Below are 21,230 nucleotides of genomic sequence, written 5' to 3'. Positions count from 1 at the left end.
TCGATGCCACCGCCGCTTCGTCACATAGGCTGGCGACTGCAGGAACCACCGAGGTCGTTGTCGCGGCAGGTGGATCGACGGCCACAACTCCACGCGATGAAACCTGTTGCCGGCCGACCCTTGGATGTTGTGGAAGTCGGGGAATGCGGTCATGCGAACGGCCAAGGTGACAATGATGGGTGCTTCGAGCGAGATCGCAACGTCGGTCGCTGTTGTGGCCTCCACTGACCGTTCTAAAACGTAGGTGGTTGTGCCGCCAATCGTCGAGGCATTCACAAGCTTGTACGAAGCGGATGAGTTGGGGAACGCTGAGAAGCCCACGGCCCAGTTCACGGTCGTGGGCTCATCCAACTTGATCGGAACGTCGAACGTGGTAGTTGCGGCAAGCGAAGGTTCATAGGAAAATGTGAAGTCGCCGTTGGAGGCGGCGGTGTCGACGACGCGGCATGACGACGCTGGATGCGCTTCGTAATGCACACCGTGAGGCACAGCGTCCTCCAAAACATAGAGTGCGGAGGACGCATTGTGGGTTGTGAACAGAATGGCGTTGTTAGGTTGCTAGTTGATCATGTTGCTCGATTTGGCAATGGCCAGAGCAAACCATGTTGCATTGGGCTGGTTCGTTAGCGACACTCGAATGCAGACCGAGTTGTTGTGGACGGCGCTGCGGAGGTAGACTGGGCTGGTGGCGCCCAGCGGTGTCCAAGCAACTGTTGCGAGTTGCGTGGACGAGCACGCAACCGATTTCGTCGCGGCAGCCGCGCTCCAGACTGATATGAGTGCTGTGCAGACTCCATCCACTCGGACGTCGAAGCCCTGCGCCACGTTTGATGTCGGGAAGTCGAGAGGCGAATGATTTCCAAGGATACATGAGATTGCTTTCCTATAGAATGCACTCCCTTACTCTCAAATCGTATCGTTAGACTCTGGAACGGCACTGGGACGATTCTTGGTCCACGCAGCTCACGCTGTCCAGACATCAGCCTTAGTACCGCTTCAACGGCTTCTTCTTCATGTGTCGTAGGTACCTAGTGGGAGTCCCGTGGAACGACTCTTCGATCGTCTGCTTTGACGCACCATCATGACCGAACATGCCTCATGTACTATATTTCTGTCGTCGAAAACAAACTCATCGTGTTTGGACCACCAAATTCATCCTGGTTTGCCTTGCAAACAAAGTGCCCTTTCAGCCTGGCATATACCGAAGCTTGACGAAGCACCGATATTACCACCACCGTCATTTCGTGGTATGGCAACGTCCCGACCTATTCTTGCGACCGTGGGACAATAGATTCGGATGACATGGATTGTCTTGAGCAGTTTTCCCAACGCGAGATGGAACCCACTGGTCGCTGTTTATTCGAGAACAACATCAAATCGTGGATTTGCGCGGTGCCTCGGCATCTAGACGGTCACGAACACGTTCTTGGCGTACAGGATACGGGCAATGCACAACCAACTACGAAAACATGTCAGCCCACCATGGATTAGACGGGTTCCTCCATTCGCATCCACCCTTGTTGCCTTACCTAATTGCCCCCAACAGATTTGCCAGCGTCGTCGCCGCGTGGGACGTGCTGTCGTGCGCAATGTCAAACGGAAAGTACCCCTGCAATACTTCATGCTACATACACGAGCAACCTCGTGACCGATATGCTGTCATGGTAGACTGTCGGATGCGTACACATGCACGTAAGAAAAACACTCACACACCGAGGCACAGCAACGCGTGCTCCAACGAATTCAAGGCACACAAACGAGCTAAAACCCGAAGGCATGGTCGAACAAGTCAGGCTGGTTGGGCCAACGTACCCCGCAATAGAGCAGAATGGGATTCATGCCTGCGTATAAAAATGGCGCCCCTGACCACATATGGAACACATCGACAGCCAAGTACACGCCACCAAACACAACACTGCCGAGTCCTGCGGCCACCAACACAAACGTGATACTCCACAGGTTCTTGTTGACAGGGATCCAGCCGTCGTTCACGCGGCCTTGGCACAACACAGCCCCCACGACGACCAAGACCAGACCAGACAACCCCAACACCCATCCCTTCTCGGTCTACTTGACGACAGCAACCTGTTAACGCTGTTGAAATTGGCAACAATACCGTCGTACGTACCCAACATGAACAGCGATGCCACACGATCGAGCCAACCGCATACCCGAAAAACGTTGTGAGGGCAACCATAATCCAATTGAGGACTCCTTCAGGGTCGTACGACGGTGTGTCGTATACAAACTTGATCGTGGGGTTCTGGAAGATGTGAGCATCGCCAAACAACGCCAAGTCGACGGCGCGGTGGGCGCCACCTGTGCACTGGACATATTGCCCAAAGTCTCCGTTTCCACCCGGCCCTGGAACTAGGTTACGCGGGGGGAACGCCATGCAGCCATCACGTACCTACATACCCTGTGGGGCACCCCGCTACGGGCAAGAAGTACACGACAAGAAGCTGCAGCAACGTCAGCACGGCCATGATGACGGCTGGTAGGACGACGGATGCCGCCTGCGTGCGCACGAGAATCGCCGACACAATCGCGTAGCTCACGCCAAAGGATTGGAGCACCCCTGAAAAACACAACAAAACAAAAGAAATTGGAGAAGGAACGAGCGACATTGCGCACCAGGAATGCGCCACGTGTTGAAGTCGACCCCATTGTTGATAAAGAGGCCAAGCGCAAACAGCTTGATGCTGCGGACGGCACATCGTCGAAGCGATCGTTTTGCAGGCGGGACGAGCGACATGGACATTCCCATTATCCATGCAAACCTGTTTTGAAACGTTAGAAAGAGAATTGGACTCTATCGCGTACCATGGAAAGACCAAATCCGCCAAAGTTAGACCATTCCATGTGCTATGCTTGAACTGCCAGTACCCACCGCCACCGTAGTTTACAAAGATCATGCAAAATACTGTGATCCCGCGGAAAGCATCCAACGACTTGATGCGCTGGATGTGCTGTGTACTGAGCCTAGCACGATCGCTTGCGGTTGATGCCGTGCCCGCAGCAATGGATGGCCCTTGTGCAGGAAGTAGAGGGAGGTGGTTCGTGTCGTCTTCGTCTTCATCGCTGCTACGAGAAATGTCATGGGTGCATTGAACAATTGCGTCAAATTACCGCAACGAAGCCAAGTGTCGCTTCCACAAGAATTGTCCGACACACCATCCCAACCACACGACGACAAACGCTAGCATGGCCGTGAGAACCCACAATGGCGATCCTTTGTGGTCCAGCACGATGGACGCATGGATTTCGCCAGTGTCGAGTTGCTGGGCCTGCATCGTGTACTCTGACTGCTCCTCAAACGCATACCTCCCCTCCCACACCTACTCCATCGCCGTCAGATCCTCTCGCGAGGATGGATCAGTACGGGAGGCAAGGTCTCGCGCGGATGTAGCGCCAACCTCATGGGAAATACACCATCAACGCCAAAATCGTACGTCGTGTTGGGGCGCAGGACCAAACACGAGTCGTTGTGTTGTGGGCACGACAAGGGACGCTGTGGACGCAGGATACACTGCGGAAGTGTGTCAATCCAGCACTGATACTGATTCAGAAGGTCAAAATGGTGCACGTACGCGATGGCAGTCGTCGGTCATGCCAAGCAAGACGAGGGAAGCCACGGTGTCGGCACTCGAGTACCGGAAGGACAGCCGCGCCGTATTCATGGGCATTTTCGTCTGGAAGATCCGTCACATCAACTAACCGGATCATGCTGATGATCCGGATACCTTTATAGACACAAACCGAATGCCCAACCATTCTTGCCCACAACATCAACAACACGCACAGGTGATCAAGCAGTCCGATCTCGACGAAAGAGTGCGAGGGCAACCGACCAGTGGGGGCTTCATGGGCTCGTGGCCGCGGAAGGTATCTTAGCGATTGTTCTCGCACAAAGACTTCGCTGCAACATCGTTTACGATCTGAAGAATTGGTTCGCAAATTCGCAAATGCGACGTTATATAACTGCTCTTAAACTAGACGAGGCACCTCGAATTGTGAGTGTTCTTCTTGTGCGACTTTGTCATAGTGTACTACGTTTGTGGATGGCGCTTTGGTCCACACAAACGTCGTCAGTTCATCCAAATGAGCATGCTGGAATACCGAAAGCATCGATTCCTCTTTCACGGAGCGCACGTCTTCAAAACAAGTGCAAGAAACACACATCGTTCATAAAAAATATTTCCCGGACGACGTCCACAACGCAATGGTGCCTGAACATACTGCCCAGTCCAACTCGGCAATGAGACCAATGCAGTCTGCTTCTCGATCCGTTGCCACAATAGTCGATGGAGGACTTGCACACACCCAACGCTGCCAAGCCAAACGCCAACGTGGCATCGCGGGCAACTTTGGATCCTCGGGCGTGGCATGTCAGTGAAACTGCGACCTTTCAAGATACACCTTTGATCGGATTCCCGGAAAAGGACGAGAATATCCGGACGAATATCCGGATACGTGGGTTATCCGGCATGCCACCTAGAAATTTTTCGGCTTGGCAATCTTGCGAAACGACAACGCGACCAAAGGATGAAGACGAGCGATGGAAGGTTAGCAGTCAAAGTAAACTTTCCTCGCGCAAGCTCGCAACTCGATTCGACATTGCGCGAGTTTCCTGTTGTTGCGAAGAGTGATAAGAGTGCAGCGGGTATCATGCACTTTTTTCCTCCATATGTCCGTAGTCACTCGCATACGAGAGGTCTACGTTGTCTCAAGTGGCCGGCGTGTTTAGGACATGCGTGCAGCGCGACAATTCTTGGCCAACGAGAATAATTCCGACATGAACGACTTCAAGCGCGAGTGCCAAGCGCTGTTGAAATCGACGCAGGTGTGGCTCCTTCGTCGTGAATTCGACCTTATCATCTTGTAGAACTGTTTCAAGAAGAAGTCCCTTCGATTGAAGCGCAACCTTCACTATTTATCCCTTAAGCATCATGCACACAACGCCACGGGTGTCGCGGCTGAGGATGCGCTCGTTTCTATCATGTACCTTGCCCGATGTCGATTTCACAAGTCACCCTCCTTGACTTTCCTTGCCGGCCTTAGGTCTCGATACACAGCACTACTTGCCAACCTCGAGCGAGCGATAACGGCACAAGAACGGATTCGCACGGTGCCTTTAGGCAACGCTCGCGAAGAGTCACTTTGCATTGGAATCGAGCTGGACCAAACCAACCAAACCGTCCACGAGGAACTGCGTCGCCTGGCGAAGACAACGGGCCACCTTTCGTGCGGTTTGCTGCCATTCTTTTCCTTCCTCGGTCCGTTGGATATTGTCGCTGCGTTGTCCGTTTGTCGTTCATGGCACTCGACCCTGTCGTCGTACTGCATCTTGTCTCAGTCCTTTGGACAACCCGAGGATCGGTGGCGGTACTGGCAGCCCCATTTACTTCCACACACGTTCACTCCACAATCGCTGTCTTCGCCCAAGGCGGCAAGCTCTTGTGATACATCCCATGGATCGCCAGTGGGCATCACCAGTCATCTCGACGACGAGTTGCTCCATCAAGAAGTGCACCGCACAACGTTCTTTCCAAAAGAGTCCATGTACATGCCATCGTTGCTGTCCTCGCCGACGTCGTCACCATCACCCTCTCCAACGGCGGCGACGACTCTTCCTCGCATTGGGTCGTACTCGTCCAAGTCGCCAGCGCTCAAGTCGCTGCACACAAAACTTCACTTGCTTCTCGCGACGTTTGCTCACCAGTATCCCAACGTCGGGTACGGTCACGGTATGACGTTTCTCGGGGCCGCGCTCCTGTCGACGCTCCAGTACGACGTCGACGCCACCTTCCATGTCTTTTGCACGCTTATGCAGAAACATGGCATGCATTACTTGTGGCACGGCAGTCCATCTTCTTTTGGTGCGGGTTTGCCGCGGCGGCTGCATCAACTTGAGCATTGCCTCGACATGTACGCCCCTGCTGTCACGTCGCACCTTCGTACCCACCACGTGACGCCGTCCATGTTTGCGTCGAGTTGGATCCTGTCGTTGTTTCTGAACGACCGATCACTTCCACCATCCACGTGCATGCACATCCTCGACACGTTTCTCGTCGAGGGTTGGCTCGCCATGTATGCTCTGTACGTGGGCCTCATTCTGGTGCACGCACGAGAGCTCTTGGACGCGACGGACGACGCGGCTATCCTCCACGCGCTTTTGTCACTGCCGAAGCACTTGGCCACCCGTGGGTTGGGACCGTACCGCCACCGCGCCTTCACGACGCTCACGCCGCCGCTCGCGACGTCGTTGAGCATGGAAGTAGAACGAGAGCCGCATCCGTAATTCAGACTTGACCTCTGGATCGCACCGTTTTGGACTCGTTGCGGTATTACATTCGACAATGGCGAAATCTGGACGCACAGATCGCCTTGGACATACACAAAATGGAGCATGCAGTGCAACCTCGGCAGCAAGAAGTCTCCAAACCTTGCGCGCGAACGAGTGTGCTGCACATAGAGTGCCATTGCCGCGCAACTCTTTAAATCTTGAGCGCGGCATGGCAAGGTACATCGCCGTGAGCTGTGGATTGAGTTCTTTGGAAGGACATCGCGACGTTTTTGTACATAATTGCTGCTTCCAGCATATCTCACAGTGAGTTCATTTCGTCGATTTTGCCGCTGTGACTGCCCTGGTCCGACCTTCTCTGCACTGGCACATGCTGTCGTAATGAGTTAACCTTGTCCTTTGCATGGTGGAGCATAGCATCCAGCGCCGCCGTGGCTGTCGCGTGCTTCTTCGCGCGCTTTGCCAATCTGTCGGTTGCTTCAGCCTTGAGTTTGGCCCGAAGACGTCGGCCGGTCAAGGACATCACGGCCGCTTGGAACTTGAGCACGTCGTCGCCTCGCTTGATCTCCGTCTTTTTGGACGTTGCACCGTCGTTGTTCACGGCAACTTCGATTGACACCAGCGGATGGCCAACAAAGGTCGGCCAGACATCCAGCGGAGGAACGTGGACAGTATTGAAAACCTTGAGCCGACGAACAGTCACGCTTGTAAACGCTCCGGAGGCCAGGCCTTGGAGTACTCCCATTGTCGTCGCTTCGGGCACCAGAGTTTGAATGAGATGAGTCGGAAACGCTGGGACGACTGCAGCCACGGCGTTGCCGCGGTCAGTGCCAACAGCAAAGCGCTGCACGTCGACAAACGTGTCATCGGTTTCGACAGCGAGCTGCCACGCTTCAGGCTGCAACATCAAGTGAACGTTATCGGTGGCGATTGCCACGATTTGCTTGGCAAGGCTGTACAACGTGGGTCGATACTGCCGCCTCTTCTTCGTCCATTCAATATGCGCCATGGGGTCGACTGCGCCATCGGCAATTCGGACCCATACCTGATCAAAGAAGACCTTCCACACCATGTCTTGAGTCTATAAGAACAAGTCATGGTGAGCGTGTGCAGTGCCTGGAGCAGAAGCCCCAAGACGACTCTTGGAGGCGATCGACACGTGCTCAGACTCGAGCTGTACCTGGCTCGTGTTGTGCCATGTGGAGCTCACGACGGACAGTCGACACCACGCCGGCAATCGCAGGAATGACAGGAGATGGCAGAGCAACGTTGGTGGTGCAGACACCGTGCCATGTTCGCGACGATCATCGTCGTTGGCTGCGGTTTTCAGCTCGGATTGGCACGACATGGCCAGCGGAATCGATGACAAGAACACAGACGTGAGAGTGGGTGCAGCTGCCGCCGAATCGTCCAGTCTGTATTTGGAGTAGGCAGGTGCTGTCGCCATGGATTTCGCCTGCTTGAGCGTCGCCGCCCTCGATGACGGTGATGTTTGTGTCCCCAGTGCATGAATCGATGGGAGATGGTGCTGGAGGGATGTGACGGCAATCGTTGGCAAGGGCTCTTGGACGTCTGCAGGGCAGTGCGCGGGACGCAAGAGCCGACCATGTTTTTCGGGCTTTATTTGGTTCGACGAGGGGATATGCAGTAGTGGCGCACCAGTAGTAGAATTGGGCTGGCGTCGCCTCACTGTTGATACACCGCTTGATGAGGTGGAAGAGGACAGTGTACTAGCAAGTGTAGCCGTGACCAGCTCCAGATGGAGGCTCCCGGCAGCTGATGGGGGGCCTCGTCGAGGGGTTGTCTTGACCGTTGGCCCGGCAAAAGCTGCCGAGCATCCCATCGCACGACCTATTCTCGTTCATCTTCCTTTCAAAGATGGCGATGGATCTCTCACTTGGTGGTTTCCGTTTCCGCACCACAGCGCTTCGTTGAGTAGTGGAGGCTTGCGAAACTGCGTCCAATCTACCATGGAGTCCCTAACACGTCCAGACTCTATGAACGAGACAACGAACAAACCCCGTGATGCTAACGCTAAGGAGAGCTCGGTCTTGTCCGCTCGGTCGCTCCAACGTCGCCCCGAACGCGGTTTGGTTGCCGATCATCCCCTGGCATTCGGGCGAGCAGAACCATCGACTACCGACGATATTTCCGCCACAGGGAATTGCAACGTCCTCCTTTCGTCGATGAACCACTTTCCCGCATCCACCTGCACACGTAGTTGGTACGGCCAATGTGGTAGGCTGTAGGCGTCGTTGCTGCCGTGGATGGTTGGCCGTAGGAAGAGGGTTGCATGGATTCGACATGGCATCGTGTCGCGGTGACGAGCACGACGTGAGAGCAGGCAAGGTCTTGGGAGCTTCCGTCGAACGACCCGTCGTGGCTCGTGCGCCGCTGGCGGAATGCTCTCTGTGCAGGGTCGCGACATCATGCACAAGTCGTTTCCATTGCAAGTCGCCGTGTTTGACACGGAAAAGGCGACGCAGGTTCACGTCGCTCAGGCCCATGTGTGCATACAACACCTGGTCGCCTGTGATGCCGAATTCCTTGACCACAGCAATCCACGAGTCGTGATTCATGTGACGTAGCCATGAGATGACGTCTGAGACAGACCAAAGAGCCGTGTCTTGCTTTGCCAAGGCGTGCAACGATTTATAGCGTGGCGGTGGTGGACGCCCCGTTGACACGTTTGCTGAGGATGTCGTCGCCAGGGGTAAGGTCGAAGTGACGTCCGTTGCGGGTGGTGTCACTGGCTTGGCATTGCGCCAGTGTGTCCCGCTCTTCTTGTTCAACTTATTGGCCCGTTTCCAATTGATGGCCTCTGCATCCATGGTAACTTTAACCTCAAACAACCTTGACTCCATCGCCGCGATGTCGCGCTCGAGGTCATCGCACCGGGTCATCGGGCGCAGTTACACTAAGGAAACCGTCGACGCCTCACTGCCAAGACTTGCCTCCGACAGTGCTTGGACAGCACAACAAGGCATGCAATAGAAGCAAGCCTGCGGCAAACTGTATAAACATCTCGCGGCCTCTTTATGGACCAATCTCCCATGGCTGCGGCGACTATCTGTCGCCAACGAGTGCACCACTGGTGGAGCATTCTGGTGACGTCAAGACGTGCAGCACCTGCCGCAGCGTATTGTTTAATGGCCATGTCATGCCGTCACGCAAGTCCAGATCCCGTTCTTCCCGTCTTGAGCTTCAAGAAAGGTGTGGTGCGACCGCATGCCCGCGCGGGACGCGATCCGGCCGCCGTCGTGGCCACCATAACTTTAAAGAGGGAAACAATTTAATTGGTTGTTGGAATCGGTCTCAACCAATCGGAAGTTGCCATTGCGACGTTTCAATCGCAGCAGACCCTCCCATGCTGACCCAGAGCCCGGTCCCGGCAATCTGCCTTCAAGACGGTGTGGATGTGATGCTAGGCATCGACGAAGCTGGCCGCGGCCCTGTCCTTGGCCCCATGGTGTACGGCGCCGCCTATTGGCGTGTGGAGGACGACGCGGTCATGAGCAGCCATGGTTTCGACGACTCGAAAGCCTTGACCCACGAGTCCAGACAGCGCCTCTTTGACAAAATCAAGGGCACGACAGACATGGGGTACGTCACGCGAACCATCGACGCGACCGAGATCTCGCACAACATGTTAACTCGCAGCCGCAACTTGAACGAAATGTCGCGGGATGCCGCGATTGAAATGATTGACGCCGTCCAACGCGCCGGCGTGAATGTCACTCACGTGTACGTGGACACAGTGGGCGATCCGAATTGGTATCGCATGTTTCTCACCAAGCACTTCCACGGAAAGATTGTGTTTGTCGTGGAAAAGAAGGCCGACAGTCTGTTTAAGGTCGTCAGCGCCGCCAGCATTTGCGCCAAAGTCACACGGGATGCAGTGGTCGCCGCGTGGAAGTACGAAACGCCAGGGCTCCAGCATTTAGATACAGATTTCGGGTCGGGATATCCAAGTGACCCCAAGTGCAAGCGGTGGCTCAACGACGCGCTCGACCCTGTGTTTGGCTACCCCAACATCGTCCGGTTCAGCTGGGGAACGCTCGAGAGCTACCACGACCGGCTCGTGGACGTGACGTGGCCACATGACAAGGAAGTAGGCGAACCATGCACAGCCTACATGACCCCATGCACAGCCTACATGACCTCTAACACCAACGAAATAGGACGCTCCAGTGGGCACGCAATCGATCGCGGCGTTTATGACGTCAGGAACCAAGAAGCGGAAGCGCGCGGCGTACTTTGCACAAGCTAATTTCGAGATTGTTCAGGAGCTGTAAGAGTAGACATGATTGAGCAACAGCAGACGATCCACCGACAACGCAAAACTTTCGTGGCCGCCATCGTGCTGTCGCGATTTCGCTCCACTCACAACCACGTCGTTCACCGTGCGGCTTTTCCTCTGCTGTGAAAGGCACCGATACACATCGATGGATCATCTCGCTCTTAACGAAACATCTCAAAACGGCGGAATCGGTCATATGTTGGGAGTGGATTCGAACATGGTCGACAAAGCAATCCGCAACCCGTTAGCTGTGCTGCAGGTGGGGAATCGAGTTGCGTCGATCGGTGGCAGTCGCATCTGCCTTTCGCGGCGACGGCGTCGCTTGGATGGCGGTGGCTGGTGTCAGGGCCCAGTGATGTGGTTTCTACCGCGCATGTTGTAATTCGCAGTCGGCTCGATCGTTCGTTTTACCTTGTGAATCTTCTGCTGCTTCAGGATCGCGTGCGTCGTCGCGTGGATGTCCTGCTGCAAAAAATGGTACGCAAACCACGCGCGTTCGACCGCCGCCGCCACGTCATCGCAGTCGGCAGCGGACGCCATGGCCAAAAGGCGTTCAAACTTGTGCTGCCGTTCGATGCACGTGTGGACCATGGTCAAGTTGACCTGGTTCGTGTTTTTCAAGTCGCTCACCCGATCGAGCACTCTTTCACGTGTCGCTTTCCACATCGCCACGAGGCCGTCGATGCCGTCGTCCCACGACCGCTGCGGATTTGCCACGTGCATGGCCGACATGTGGAGCTATGTCAACGACAGATTTAGTTGTCGCAGTTGCGACTGAATATGATCTGGATCGTTTTACACACGGCATCGCTGCGGCAAAAAGAGGAACTCGTACGTACCCATGGCTTTTTGAGCTCTGCAAAGGCATCGCTTGTGTACAACGTGTGAATCAAGCGTGACGTGGATGCGTCCCCGCATAAGCTGGCCGTCTCATGCCGCGCGGCCTAGAACGAGTCGACAACGTCATGCTGCCCCGATCACGTCGTTTGCGATGGGAATCGCGCGCATGCTTCCATTGTCAAAACACCGCGACATTGAAAGTGTTGGCGACGGCGGATGGTACTTACGCGAGCGTAGATCGTGCCAAGGCGACCAACGGGTACAGATGGGTCGATAAAGCCCCACGTTGTGACGAATTCGCCGTACGACATCGAGTCGTCGTCGTTGTTCAACGTCGCGGCAAAAACATCTAAGTGCCATCATGGACCCAAATCAATGGAGCACTCGGCACCACGGTCATCTGGATGCAACCCTCGCAACGTACTTTCCAGCACGGCCAGGGTATGGTGGTGCTCCCGAACCCACGCCTGCATGAGCACAAGCAATGCTGTGTCCACGTGCAGCACGAGCGCGGCCTTGACCTCGCGATTCCCGACGTCGTCCTCCGTAAACAAGTCGACGCTCGTGCTCTTATCCTCCAGCACATTCAAGTACGTATCTACGGCCATCACGTGCACGCGTTTTGTGCATGGGACGTCTCCACAGGTACCTGGGCTTCGCGTGAACGAGGAGAGAATTTTGACGGCTGTCCCGTGAAGCGTGTACGCGGCACTGGGGAGCGTGATGTCCTTGGCCATGACCCAAATCACATCGACCGTCGTCGGGTCGGCGTGGCGCTGGCGCATCACGGTTGTCGCAAGCAGCATGCGGCGGGCGACGAGAAAGGCGTCGAGCGCCCGCGGCAGCGGCAACGTCAGCGTCTTGGATAGTCCTGTGAACACGGCAAAGTACCCTAGCCAGTCGAGGCTGACCGCGCCTTGAACATGACTGTGGATGGACACGAGCAGGCGGGCGCATTCGAGACTGGCCCATGCAGGACCGTGCCGGGTTTCGTCTGCAACTACACACAACACGCTGAGCTTCCACACCACAACTCGTCTTGCGTGGAATTCTGTACTCGACTGGTTTGAAGGCGTCGGGTCCATGATGGCGTTGCGAGGATGCACCAAATAGTACGACGTGACGAATGCTGGAAAACTGATGGTGGGGGTGGTGTCGTCCGTGTGGCTCGGTCGCACCAGCATCTACACCGCATGCAACCGTGAATATCACGCCAAGGGATCGCCTTGAACAGTACGTCGTCATAAGCAGCGTAGATGGATGAAACATCGTGAAGCATGTCGTCTTTCGACAGAAGCGTGACGAGTTCATCTTCGTGGATGGACGGGAACGCGGATCGCCATGGCTCTGGCAACTTGGCGACTTCGCGGACCAAACAGATTGGCCCGTCGTTGGACCGACTCGAAGCGCCATGACCATGTCCGCTATCGGCATTCTTTCTACACATCGACCACGCCACGTTATGCCAACGCCTCCTTTTCCCACCCCTGCCACCGTACTGGAGGTCTTCCAAGTGCGCACACACGTCAATTTGGGACGCTGTCGAGGTTGTCCGCAACAAGCTCCGTCGAGCTTCGTCGCCCATGAATACTTCGACCGCTACGAGGTGTCGAGTTGAATGGATAGCTGTCAACCGACAGAAGAAATCGAATCACCTCGAAGGCATTCGTGAATGGACGACAGCGCCGTCAGCTCGGCTTCCGTGACCTTGTGTAATGCGCTTGGTGCGTTCGCACCTTTGTCTGCCCCCGTCGGTGCGTCGCTCACGTGAGGTGGTGGGCTGTTGTTGGCCATGGCGTCGCCATGATCACGCGGTCTTTGGTTCATCAAGTGCATCTTAAGTGTTTCGGCCCGGCCTTGGTGGTTGAGTTTACTCATCGAGAGCTTCCGAGCCGGGTTGGCCTCATTCACGCGCGGATCGTTGAGACGAACGTGGGCAAAACTTCTCGATAGCGCGAGGAGCTGCACCAGGTACCGGATGTGCGGAATGTTCTCGACGCGGAGGATGGCTGTGCCAGGCTGCAGCACTTTGCTCACGCCGTCCGCATTGACAAAGACGAGAGGTGGCTGGTCGCATGCGTTGCGCAAGGCGCGAATCTAACCCGCCAAACCGTTGGTCGGAGATAGGATCGTGCCAGGCGAAGGAGTTGTACCGTGTCGAGAAAAAGACGCTTGTTGTGCGCGTGCCAGTCGCATTCGTCGCGAAGGACGTTTAGCTCCAACTCGATCGCACTGAGCACGGTCGACAGCTTGATCGCTTCCTGGGCGATGCCTTGAGTCTCCGCTTCCATCGTGCCAAACTGTGCTCGTAGTTGCTGGCGCTGCGCGCGCAAGACACGAATCCGCGACCGGCGCGTCTTGCGCTGACCAACGACCTACATCCACATCATGCCATGTCAGCGAAGGCGCGTGAGAACGAGATGTCAAACTTCGACAATGTAGTCTTGAATCGCGCGGAGGACTTCCCCGAGGAGATCAAATGCGCCGTCGGCAAGCTCGATGCTGTGGTACGACGTGCTCCGGACTACTTCGTGGAGACACAGGAAAAAGCTCGAGAACGCTTGGTGGGTGTTGGCCTGCCGAGAGTCCCCGACTTTCGTTGCTTTCCCTGTAGGAGTCGAGTTCATTCATGCACAGTCGTCCATTGCGCCACGGACCTGCATCGGCAATCAAGTTAGGCAAGTCTGCGAAGAATTCATTCTTGCGTAGCTTCGTCTTGATGGCGCGAAGTTCCCGCGCCAAGTCGAGCGGAAGGGCATCCGCCGCCACTGGCAACGATGCGTCCATCGGTTTGCGATGGGACTGAAACTTGCCTGCAGGCTTTGCACATGCGCCGCCTGACAATTTTGTCAAAACGTCCTTGAGGTAGAACGCGACGTGAAGGACATGCTGTTCCTGCTTTGGCAGCTCGATAAAGCGCTTCGGTTTGGTCGGCGGAAGGCTTGCTGGCAGTGGCATGGTCGCCACGCGGGGTTTTCTCAGTCGAGGTGAGGACTCAATTGCCTTGGTTGGCGACGGCAGTGCCCCGTTGCTGTCGAGGGGTTTGGCCTTGTACAGTGACTCAATGAATCGTTCCATTGCATCGCAGTACACAAACAGGGGCGACAGCGCCTCTCGGTCCAGATTGAACAGCATGTGCTTGAAAATCTCGACGCATAGCACCGCTTTGTGGAATCCGTGGTGGTATTTGGCTTGCCGTAAGCTTGTGTCAATGTACCTGTGTCGCCAGTGGTTCAATCTCAGCACCGTCAAACTCGAGCGATCTGCTTACGACGAAAGGATGGCCACACACACCGTATGATTGTTGTCGTCTGCGTTCTCTTCGAGCCGCCAGTGCCGCTTGTCGATCGACTCGAGCTGTTCAATGCGCTGCGCCGCGTGCTGGGCGCGGCTGCGCACGCCGACGCTGTGGTATGCCATGTCGAATCGAGTGTCCTTTCGCAACTACAAGAACGTTTTACCGTTTAACGCAATCTTAGTAGCGGCATAAGGCCACATACCCTATGTAAAACCCGGTATTACGTGGGTGACAGCGACATTTGCCGGCGAGATTCTTGAGCGTCGCCCGTAGTAAGCGAAATCCAAGGCATCCCACGAAGTCGGCATGTCGGCCCCAAGCAGCCCGACTAGACCGATGCAGGGAAGTCCGAGCCAGCGCAGTCCAAGCAAGACGAGCCCAAAACGGTCGCGGGAGAACTCGGCGGCGACTTCTGGCGGGGGCCTGAGTCCACCAAAGCCAGGCGTCGTCGGACCACGTGAATGGGAAAAGACACTGACAGTGAAATGTCGGCTCTGCGGCGGACCAAAGTGCCGACGATGTAGCGAGTCTGCTGCTCTAGCCAAGGCCAACAACCCCGTCCATGGTCTCCATTCGGACTGGGCCACGGACTCGATGCTGGGCATGATGCGGCCGTCCACACGACTCTTTCAAACGTACCGTCTCGTCGAGCAGTTCCAGAAGTACGTCTTCGCATGGACATGTGGCATCCGTTCAAATGCACGCCATGGTATGCTTAGGTTGAAAATCAAGGCTGTGTTCAACTTGACGTTGCCTGGCGAGCACCCTTACTGCGGCGATGGCCTCGTGGAGAGCGGGTTTCCGTACGACCCCGAGGCCGACCTGATGGCACACAACAGTACGTGCGCCCCATTGCAATCGGCGACATCTTTGTGTGCTGCGTCCCCAACAACGCAAATTAGTTCAATTCTACAACTTTGGATGGGAGGACATGACGACGCCCGGACTCTCGTTCATGGTTGATCTCGTCAAAGTCATGACGGGCGTCCTCAGTTATGCCAACCAAAAGGTACGTGTGCGCTCAACCAGAATCAAGGCCAGCGGCTGAATTGTCGGTGTAGCTGGCGGTGCACTGCCATGCCGGCTTTGGTACGCACTTGCATCCCCGCTGGCTATGCCACCAACGTGTGCGTGCGGCACGGTCGTTGTAGGTCGCACTGGACTCGCCATCGCCTGCGCGTTGGTATTCCAACACGATATATCTCCGCAAAACGTACGGTCGCCCTCGTGACGCATCGTCCTGTCGCTCACACCGCAAATGCAATGGCGGTCGGCTAGGCTACAGATATCGTTCGTCGCGGCCGCCCTGGCTCGGTCCAAACTCCCGGCCAACTCGACTTCATTCGACAATTTTACGACTATGTCCACGGGTCCAAGCTCGGTACTACTACCTGCATTTGTAGAGTCGATTTCGACGTCACTAACGTCCAGTTGCACAACGTGATAGTGTTTGCGATGCCTTCCATCCACGACCGCTTTACGCTCCAAGCTGTGGCCGAGCGAGAAGGGCGGCAGTACGTCCATGCTCGACCGACCATGGGTGTCGCTCCGCCGAAAATAGTCACGTTTCTGTGCAAGTCCCTCGAGGCGGCGGCGTCTAGAAGCGCCAGATCCATCTGCATGATCTACGTCACGCATCTCCCGGCGACATCGGATGGCAGCATGGCCTCCCACTTCGAACACATGAAGATTCTACTGGGCAGCGACTCGGACATGCCGCTTGGACAGGCCATGGTAGTGGCGGCGGACGAACTCTGGCCGCACAAGGTCAAAATGAATACTGGAGAGCTATCGAACGAGACCATCCCACCGGAATGTCTTTCGGGGCTTCTCCTGGACTGGCTCGAGCATCTCCAAGTGCCCATTGTCGAAGACACCAAGGTGCTGGCGACGGGCGCCGCGTTCAATGGACTACCGCTGCTCACGCTGCGCACACTCGAATGCATTTTTCACCTCATACGGTCGCTGCTACAATATCTGGTGGATGCGATGGAACAAGACGACCTGCCGTCAGCAACTGCGGGGTGCATTGGCGACGCCGTCATCGGTCGAACGACGATGGCGTGCCTGCAGTTGTCGGCAGTGGCTGCCAAGCCGTACTTTTCCAAAGTGAAGCACCTCGTGGACACGTGGTCGTGCCCGAAACCACTGCCCCTGAACGGCGCGCGCATCGCCGAGCTCAACTTGGCATTGCCCGAATTCAACGACACCCACGATGGTGCGAAAGAGACATCGATGGAGAGCCGCCACCACAGCAGTTCGTCGAGTTTGCATGCAGAAAAGCACGGTGACGAAGGAGGAGAGTCGCCCAAGAAGCTTTCGTCCCCGAAGCATTCGTCCAGCGCGCCCTACTTTGGCGACGCAACGCTGCCCCCTGTCAAGCCCCCGTCTCCAGCCCATCATTCCCCTGCCAATTTTTCTGGTTCGTCCTTCAGTGACGCGGTAACCAGAGCCGACGATGCCGCTATCGCCACCCCGGATCCGCAGCAGCCACTTCGTCCTGAACCTTGCTCGTTCACCGGTTCCAAACCTTCGTCGTTGCTGACGACTTCACCCAATGCCTTCGAGATGAAAGCGCCCGTCACCGGTATCCCGTTGACTGACGAGAGCTCGACGTCGCCACAAAAGGGACCTTTGTCCATTTCCGAAGCTCCGCTTCCCGTGTCTGTTCGAGACATTTCGTCCATGAAGGGGCATGGGCCTCGTTCGTTGCCGGCCTTGCAAATGCCGAGGAAACCAGCGACAGCTCTGTAACAGCGCCTGTATTTTATGCCAACGACCTATTGTTGGTTATAGCGTTGACCTGGTAGAATAGTTGGCGAGTCGTTGGTTGAATCTACACACTGCTGGATGATGGATGTGCTGCATGCTGGCTTTACGAAATTCTCTCGGCCATCCATCCTGCGTCGCGCAAGCCGAGTTCTGAACCGCAAACCCAGCCACGCCTTCTACGGCGACTTGACCGTCAACACCTTGACGACGTCGCCGACAGAAAGCGCGCCCAACTTGTCGCACACAACGTTTGATCCGAAGAAGACCTTGCACACACGTACGTGACCGAACGACTCAACCTCTCGACATGCATCACGTACTTCGTGCGCTGCTTTTTGAAGAAAGCCCAACTCTTTGCCGTTCCTACGGGTTGGCCACCACGTTAACCATGTCGGTCGCTTGCACATGCTCTTGTCATTCGCGCAGCCAGTAACCAGCGTCAAGTTGCGGAAAATGAGCGACGCGATTGAGCGACCCACCTGTGTGCCTTCAACACGTCCTGCACGCTGGTCACGACCTCGTCATCGTCCTTGAGGCCGGTCGTGGGATTCACCGACGGAATCGAGCATCGCGAGCATGGCTTGACATTGCGGAAGCGCAGCGCCGCGTCTCGCCCAATTTCAAATGCTTGCCAGACGTCGTCAGCCCAAGGAGGACACCCCGACACGACAATGCTACCACCACACGCAACGACCTGACAACTTCAACGATATGAAATGCATGTACTTGGGTCGGAACCGCTCCATGCCGATCGGGCGCTGTAGCTCGCGTTCCAGTACATCCAGCGACGACGACGCAGCAATCAAGATGGGGAAACCATCGGCGAATCCTTTTCGCAACCGAATGCTTCAACGCTCGGCATGGGTTTGTTCGCTTCTGTCAGTACCTGTTTCATGATCCGGGGCAAAGGCCGGGTCGCATGGGCGCTTGAACGAGTCCTTGAGTCGCACGAGGCGGTAGCTCGGGTGTCCCAGAAAAGTAGCAACCCATGCCGCCGCCTCGTCGCCTTGGTCGATAGCATCGACGCGGTCTTTCCACACACGCACGTTGCGCTCGACGCCATGGGAGAGGACCGGCACTACCAACGGCTTCATCGCATGGTCTGTCGCCGTGAGCGTAATCGACTGTAGATTCGGCACAATGTGAATCGAACGCACACCGGACGGTTGTCGTCGCCACGACGTGGTGTGTCGAGTACGTACTTGAGCAGGACACGGCGACGCAGCCAGCGTCGACGGGTCAAATGGAGTCAAGATGGGGCAAATGAGCGCCATCTTGGGAACCTTTCGCTGCGTGACAAAGTCGTTGTTGCCATCCACAATCAGCCATTGCCGGTCGAATTGCAGCCCTTGGCCTGTGGACAACCCTCGATGAGATATTCATCGTGCATGCGTCGTCAACGCCGTACGAAGCACGTGCGAGTGCGCAACACGAATTCCGGCGCACGACTTGATCGGGTAAATGAACAAATCCGTCACGGTGGTCGGAGCCACTTGCGATTCTGGGACGTCCACAGTTCTTCCACAAGAGGTGAGAGTGTACGTGCCGAGCTTGGAATTGTACTGCTGCACCTGATGGCAATGCGTGACGATGTCAAAGAGTCTGCGCCCGGTAGGGTCGGCGAGGGGGATCACTGTACCACAGCATCGTCGCCTCGCGTCATGCGAACGGGGCACTGCGGTGGATACGCATTCGATCGCTTCGATGCAGCATCCAAGCGAGCCGTGAGAATTGCTTGTTCGATTTCACCACGCGCATCGCCATCACTTAGCGACGACGGCATCAGCAGACTCATCAAGTACGGCATCAAGAATGACGCAGTCATGGTGACAAACGCAAGGCCGAGTACAGCGTATTCCATGCGGATGTACGGCGACTATACAGCACCAACGGTCACGAGATGTATGCCACGACATCGTTGGCGAGCGAACCAGAATATCTAGCGGACGACGTAGCGCCGCCGACGTCCATGGATGCTCCTGGAGGGTGCGCAGAGCCTGACCAAAAGGACTCTCCGCCTAGATATCGAGCGCCATCAGCCCATGTGCACATTGACAGCATGAGAACGAGGCATACTGTGGCACCAGCGGCAGGCGGCGCGGCAATGACAGCAGCAGCCGCGAACGCGGCAGCAGCAGTGATAGTCATCATCCTACTCGATCGCAGCAGTCGACGGACGATGGTGGATGACATGAAGCCGAGAACACCGCCATATTGCCCAATCAAACTTCTAGGAATGCCAAACACATTATTTAATCTCTCGACATGTGGAATATTCACAGGAATGCCAGTAAGATGAACATGGGAGGATGCGCGACGCCGCCGCTGGAACGACGGCCTGCACATGCATGGGAGACCTTGCGTAGCGTCGTGTTATTTGCTTCCTCCAATAATCAATTCAAACACTAAGATGGCGCTCAAGACAACGATGGCCAGGTACAACCGAAAGTTGCTGCTCTTCTTGGCGAGAACTTGGGCACGGTCCCCCTCCGACTCGAGTCCCGTGGTTGCGCGATCGACCTCGATATTGATGTCGTCGAGTAGACGGACGTGCAAGTCAGCCTCATTCTTGACAGCCAAGCTATATTGCTTGAGGTTGGACACACCCTGGCCGATCAAGTGGAGTTGGTCGTCTTGGTCTGCCAATTGGGTCAGCGACGTGCTCAACAAGAACATGAACGAAACTGCACGCACCAAGCATAATTTGGTTTTGTACGCGAAGCATTTGGGCCCCCGATTCGAGCGAGGATGACCTGAGCGCATTGTGAGTTTACGGTCAATGAAGATTCATGGAACGGAATAGCCGGTCGTACCCCTTGGTCCCCTGAGTGCGGTTGTTGTATGCAGCCAGGAGAGACTTCGTCTGGGTCTCTAGGTTTCGCAAGAGGTCTTCTCGGCGGCGGATTTCTTGGGGTGTGGCCACGGCATTCGATGTCGGGCCGCTCGTCATCGCGTCGTACTCTCGCCTCAGGCGCGACATACTTTGCTGAAGGGCGAAGACGCTTGTCCCTATGTTACTCGTGTTTCCTGATCGTATCTTCAAACTCAAGTTCTGCTCCGATGTTCTCGCGTTCTCGAGCCGATCCAGCCATGCGCTCCACGCACTTGTCGCCGCTTGGCCTCCCGACATGTTCGGTTTCTTCTTCAAGTCCTTCCGTCACCCAACTTCAATTCCTTTGCAACCCCCCAAAAAAATGGCAAAAAAATGATGCACGTATTTGAAGTAATGTATTGGAATTTATATTAATTCCCCGATTGAGCAAAATATATTCCATTCAACGTCCTCGACTTCAATTGCGACAGCGATTGGTCAAAATATGTATAAATCTTCCAATCATTTTGCAGGATATCGATCAAGGGAGCGGATTTTGCAGCCAGCAGCGGTGCTTTCGGCGACGAAGCTCATGTGCTGGGCGGAATCCTGTGTCTGGGTCGTCGCCGAATACCCGAACGACGCTACAAGCATGCCACATGCACCAATTGACGTACTTGGACGAATCGTCTCGCTCACGATCGAATGCGCTCAACGTTTACAACACAAGGCGCAACAGGACAGGCCCATTCAAAACCAGGCCGCCAAGGGGTTCTATCGACTTACGTCGTGGGTTTCTCTTGCATCATACGCAGACGGAATGGGACAGCTCACAGGGCGACGATATCGTAGCTGCACCACGCTGTCTGAGGCCTAGGACCGCCCATAGATTGGCATGCATGGA

General features: G+C 55.7%; 8 protein-coding genes across 12 annotated transcripts; 3 read left to right on the top strand and 5 right to left on the bottom strand.

Moving 5' to 3' along the window:
• Positions 1-1,277: 1,277 nt before the first annotated feature.
• Positions 1,278-3,697, bottom strand: H310_08568 (hypothetical protein). 4 transcript variants are annotated; one of them, XM_008874375.1, is made up of 10 exons: positions 3,591-3,697; positions 3,383-3,529; positions 3,130-3,338; positions 2,824-3,081; positions 2,635-2,780; positions 2,411-2,578; positions 2,129-2,364; positions 1,813-2,085; positions 1,530-1,624; positions 1,278-1,459 (listed from the first exon to the last, which is right to left on the bottom strand). In XM_008874375.1, exons 1-8 carry the CDS (start codon positions 3,684-3,686, stop codon positions 2,068-2,070), a joined length of 1,278 nt encoding a protein of 425 aa, XP_008872597.1. In that variant the 5' UTR covers positions 3,687-3,697; the 3' UTR covers positions 1,278-1,459; positions 1,530-1,624; positions 1,813-2,067. The 4 variants fall into 4 exon arrangements, with proteins under 4 accessions (XP_008872597.1, XP_008872595.1, XP_008872596.1 ...); XM_008874373.1 differs by having other exon boundaries at positions 1,813-2,067; XM_008874374.1 differs by having other exon boundaries at positions 1,530-2,085.
• An 823-nt stretch (positions 3,698-4,520) lies between these two features.
• Positions 4,521-6,398, top strand: H310_08567 (hypothetical protein). Its single transcript, XM_008874371.1, has 4 exons — positions 4,521-4,689; positions 4,748-4,843; positions 4,886-5,001; positions 5,062-6,398. Exons 1-4 carry the CDS (start codon positions 4,546-4,548, stop codon positions 6,299-6,301), a joined length of 1,596 nt encoding a protein of 531 aa, XP_008872593.1. The 5' UTR covers positions 4,521-4,545; the 3' UTR covers positions 6,302-6,398.
• A 110-nt stretch (positions 6,399-6,508) lies between these two features.
• Positions 6,509-9,231, bottom strand: H310_08566 (hypothetical protein). Its single transcript, XM_008874370.1, has 4 exons — positions 8,324-9,231; positions 8,202-8,269; positions 7,485-8,155; positions 6,509-7,385 (listed from the first exon to the last, which is right to left on the bottom strand). Exons 1-4 carry the CDS (start codon positions 9,205-9,207, stop codon positions 6,606-6,608), a joined length of 2,403 nt encoding a protein of 800 aa, XP_008872592.1. The 5' UTR covers positions 9,208-9,231; the 3' UTR covers positions 6,509-6,605.
• Positions 9,232-9,648: 417 nt separating this feature from the next.
• On the top strand, positions 9,649-10,792 carry H310_08565 (ribonuclease HII). Its single transcript, XM_008874369.1, has 2 exons — positions 9,649-10,415; positions 10,486-10,792. The coding sequence occupies exons 1-2, from the start codon at positions 9,672-9,674 to the stop codon at positions 10,597-10,599; spliced, it is 858 nt and encodes a 285-aa protein (XP_008872591.1). The 5' UTR covers positions 9,649-9,671; the 3' UTR covers positions 10,600-10,792.
• Positions 10,793-10,848: 56 nt separating this feature from the next.
• On the bottom strand, positions 10,849-14,880 carry H310_08564 (the record flags this gene model as incomplete). Of its 2 annotated transcripts, XM_008874367.1 has the most annotated exons (14): positions 14,716-14,880; positions 14,102-14,661; positions 13,874-14,052; positions 13,598-13,819; positions 13,100-13,541; positions 12,944-13,043; positions 12,682-12,883; positions 12,502-12,628; positions 12,094-12,444; positions 11,869-12,042; positions 11,672-11,793; positions 11,444-11,548; positions 11,016-11,342; positions 10,849-10,968 (listed from the first exon to the last, which is right to left on the bottom strand). In XM_008874367.1, exons 1-14 carry the CDS (start codon positions 14,862-14,864, stop codon positions 10,849-10,851), a joined length of 3,180 nt encoding a protein of 1,059 aa, XP_008872589.1. In that variant the 5' UTR covers positions 14,865-14,880. The 2 variants fall into 2 exon arrangements, with proteins under 2 accessions (XP_008872589.1, XP_008872590.1); XM_008874368.1 differs by having other exon boundaries at positions 11,869-12,444.
• Positions 14,881-15,078: 198 nt separating this feature from the next.
• H310_08563 (hypothetical protein) lies at positions 15,079-17,604 on the top strand (the record flags this gene model as incomplete). The annotated part of the gene is made up of 7 exons (XM_008874366.1): positions 15,079-15,404; positions 15,462-15,580; positions 15,645-15,751; positions 15,804-15,831; positions 15,894-15,955; positions 16,021-16,123; positions 16,190-17,604. The coding sequence occupies 7 exons, from the start codon at positions 15,079-15,081 to the stop codon at positions 17,494-17,496; spliced, it is 2,052 nt and encodes a 683-aa protein (XP_008872588.1). The 3' UTR covers positions 17,497-17,604.
• Positions 17,490-19,716, bottom strand: H310_08562 (hypothetical protein). Its single transcript, XM_008874365.1, has 10 exons — positions 19,591-19,716; positions 19,446-19,532; positions 19,154-19,390; positions 18,923-19,085; positions 18,717-18,868; positions 18,401-18,638; positions 18,241-18,343; positions 17,994-18,188; positions 17,835-17,877; positions 17,490-17,780 (listed from the first exon to the last, which is right to left on the bottom strand). The coding sequence occupies exons 1-10, from the start codon at positions 19,705-19,707 to the stop codon at positions 17,691-17,693; spliced, it is 1,425 nt and encodes a 474-aa protein (XP_008872587.1). The 5' UTR covers positions 19,708-19,716; the 3' UTR covers positions 17,490-17,690.
• A 45-nt stretch (positions 19,717-19,761) lies between these two features.
• Positions 19,762-20,691, bottom strand: H310_08561 (hypothetical protein). The gene is made up of 3 exons (XM_008874364.1): positions 20,328-20,691; positions 20,209-20,267; positions 19,762-20,153 (listed from the first exon to the last, which is right to left on the bottom strand). The coding sequence occupies exons 1-3, from the start codon at positions 20,642-20,644 to the stop codon at positions 19,888-19,890; spliced, it is 642 nt and encodes a 213-aa protein (XP_008872586.1). The 5' UTR covers positions 20,645-20,691; the 3' UTR covers positions 19,762-19,887.
• Between the last annotated feature and the right edge of the window lie 539 nt (positions 20,692-21,230).

The sequence above is a fragment of the Aphanomyces invadans genome (genome assembly GCF_000520115.1).
Source record: "Aphanomyces invadans strain NJM9701 unplaced genomic scaffold supercont1.17, whole genome shotgun sequence".
Lineage (NCBI taxonomy): Eukaryota > Oomycota > Saprolegniomycetes > Saprolegniales > Verrucalvaceae > Aphanomyces > Aphanomyces invadans.
This window is presented reverse-complemented; position numbering and strand designations above follow the sequence as displayed.

What these genes read in the sequence shown, in the direction of transcription:
- H310_08566 (XM_008874370.1), bottom strand. Translation starts at nt 9,207, where the DNA reads ATGACCCGGTGCGATGACCTCGAGCGCGACATCGCGGCGATGGAGTCA. An exon ending in CTTAGCGTTAGCATCACGGG is followed by an intron (nt 8,270 to 8,323) that starts GTTTGTTCGTTG and finishes ACTCCATGGTAG; the next exon opens with ATTGGACGCAGTTTCGCAAG. An exon ending in CATGGCACAACACGAGCCAG is followed by an intron (nt 7,386 to 7,484) that starts GTACAGCTCGAG and finishes TTGTTCTTATAG; the next exon opens with ACTCAAGACATGGTGTGGAA.
- H310_08567 (XM_008874371.1), top strand. Translation starts at nt 4,546, where the DNA reads ATGAAGACGAGCGATGGAAGGTTAGCAGTCAAAGTAAACTTTCCTCGC. An exon ending in TGCACTTTTTTCCTCCATAT is followed by an intron (nt 4,690 to 4,747) that starts GTCCGTAGTCAC and finishes CGGCGTGTTTAG; the next exon opens with GACATGCGTGCAGCGCGACA. An exon ending in GATGCGCTCGTTTCTATCAT is followed by an intron (nt 5,002 to 5,061) that starts GTACCTTGCCCG and finishes TGCCGGCCTTAG; the next exon opens with GTCTCGATACACAGCACTAC.
- H310_08568 (XM_008874373.1), bottom strand. Translation starts at nt 3,686, where the DNA reads ATGCCCATGAATACGGCGCGGCTGTCCTTCCGGTACTCGAGTGCCGAC. An exon ending in TGACCGACGACTGCCATCGC is followed by an intron (nt 3,530 to 3,590) that starts GTACGTGCACCA and finishes ACACTTCCGCAG; the next exon opens with TGTATCCTGCGTCCACAGCG. An exon ending in GGCATCGCTGTTCATGTTGG is followed by an intron (nt 2,068 to 2,128) that starts GTACGTACGACG and finishes GTCGTCAAGTAG; the next exon opens with ACCGAGAAGGGATGGGTGTT.
- H310_08565 (XM_008874369.1), top strand. Translation starts at nt 9,672, where the DNA reads ATGCTGACCCAGAGCCCGGTCCCGGCAATCTGCCTTCAAGACGGTGTG. An exon ending in CGTGGCCACATGACAAGGAA is followed by an intron (nt 10,416 to 10,485) that starts GTAGGCGAACCA and finishes CCAACGAAATAG; the next exon opens with GACGCTCCAGTGGGCACGCA.
- H310_08561 (XM_008874364.1), bottom strand. Translation starts at nt 20,644, where the DNA reads ATGTCGGGAGGCCAAGCGGCGACAAGTGCGTGGAGCGCATGGCTGGAT. An exon ending in CGCACTCAGGGGACCAAGGG is followed by an intron (nt 20,268 to 20,327) that starts GTACGACCGGCT and finishes CAATGCGCTCAG; the next exon opens with GTCATCCTCGCTCGAATCGG. An exon ending in ACAAAACCAAATTATGCTTG is followed by an intron (nt 20,154 to 20,208) that starts GTGCGTGCAGTT and finishes CCCAATTGGCAG; the next exon opens with ACCAAGACGACCAACTCCAC.
- H310_08562 (XM_008874365.1), bottom strand. Translation starts at nt 19,707, where the DNA reads ATGTCATCCACCATCGTCCGTCGACTGCTGCGATCGAGTAGGATGATG. An exon ending in GTCGTCCGCTAGATATTCTG is followed by an intron (nt 19,391 to 19,445) that starts GTTCGCTCGCCA and finishes GGTGCTGTATAG; the next exon opens with TCGCCGTACATCCGCATGGA. An exon ending in ATGGAGCGGTTCCGACCCAA is followed by an intron (nt 18,189 to 18,240) that starts GTACATGCATTT and finishes GTGTGGTGGTAG; the next exon opens with CATTGTCGTGTCGGGGTGTC.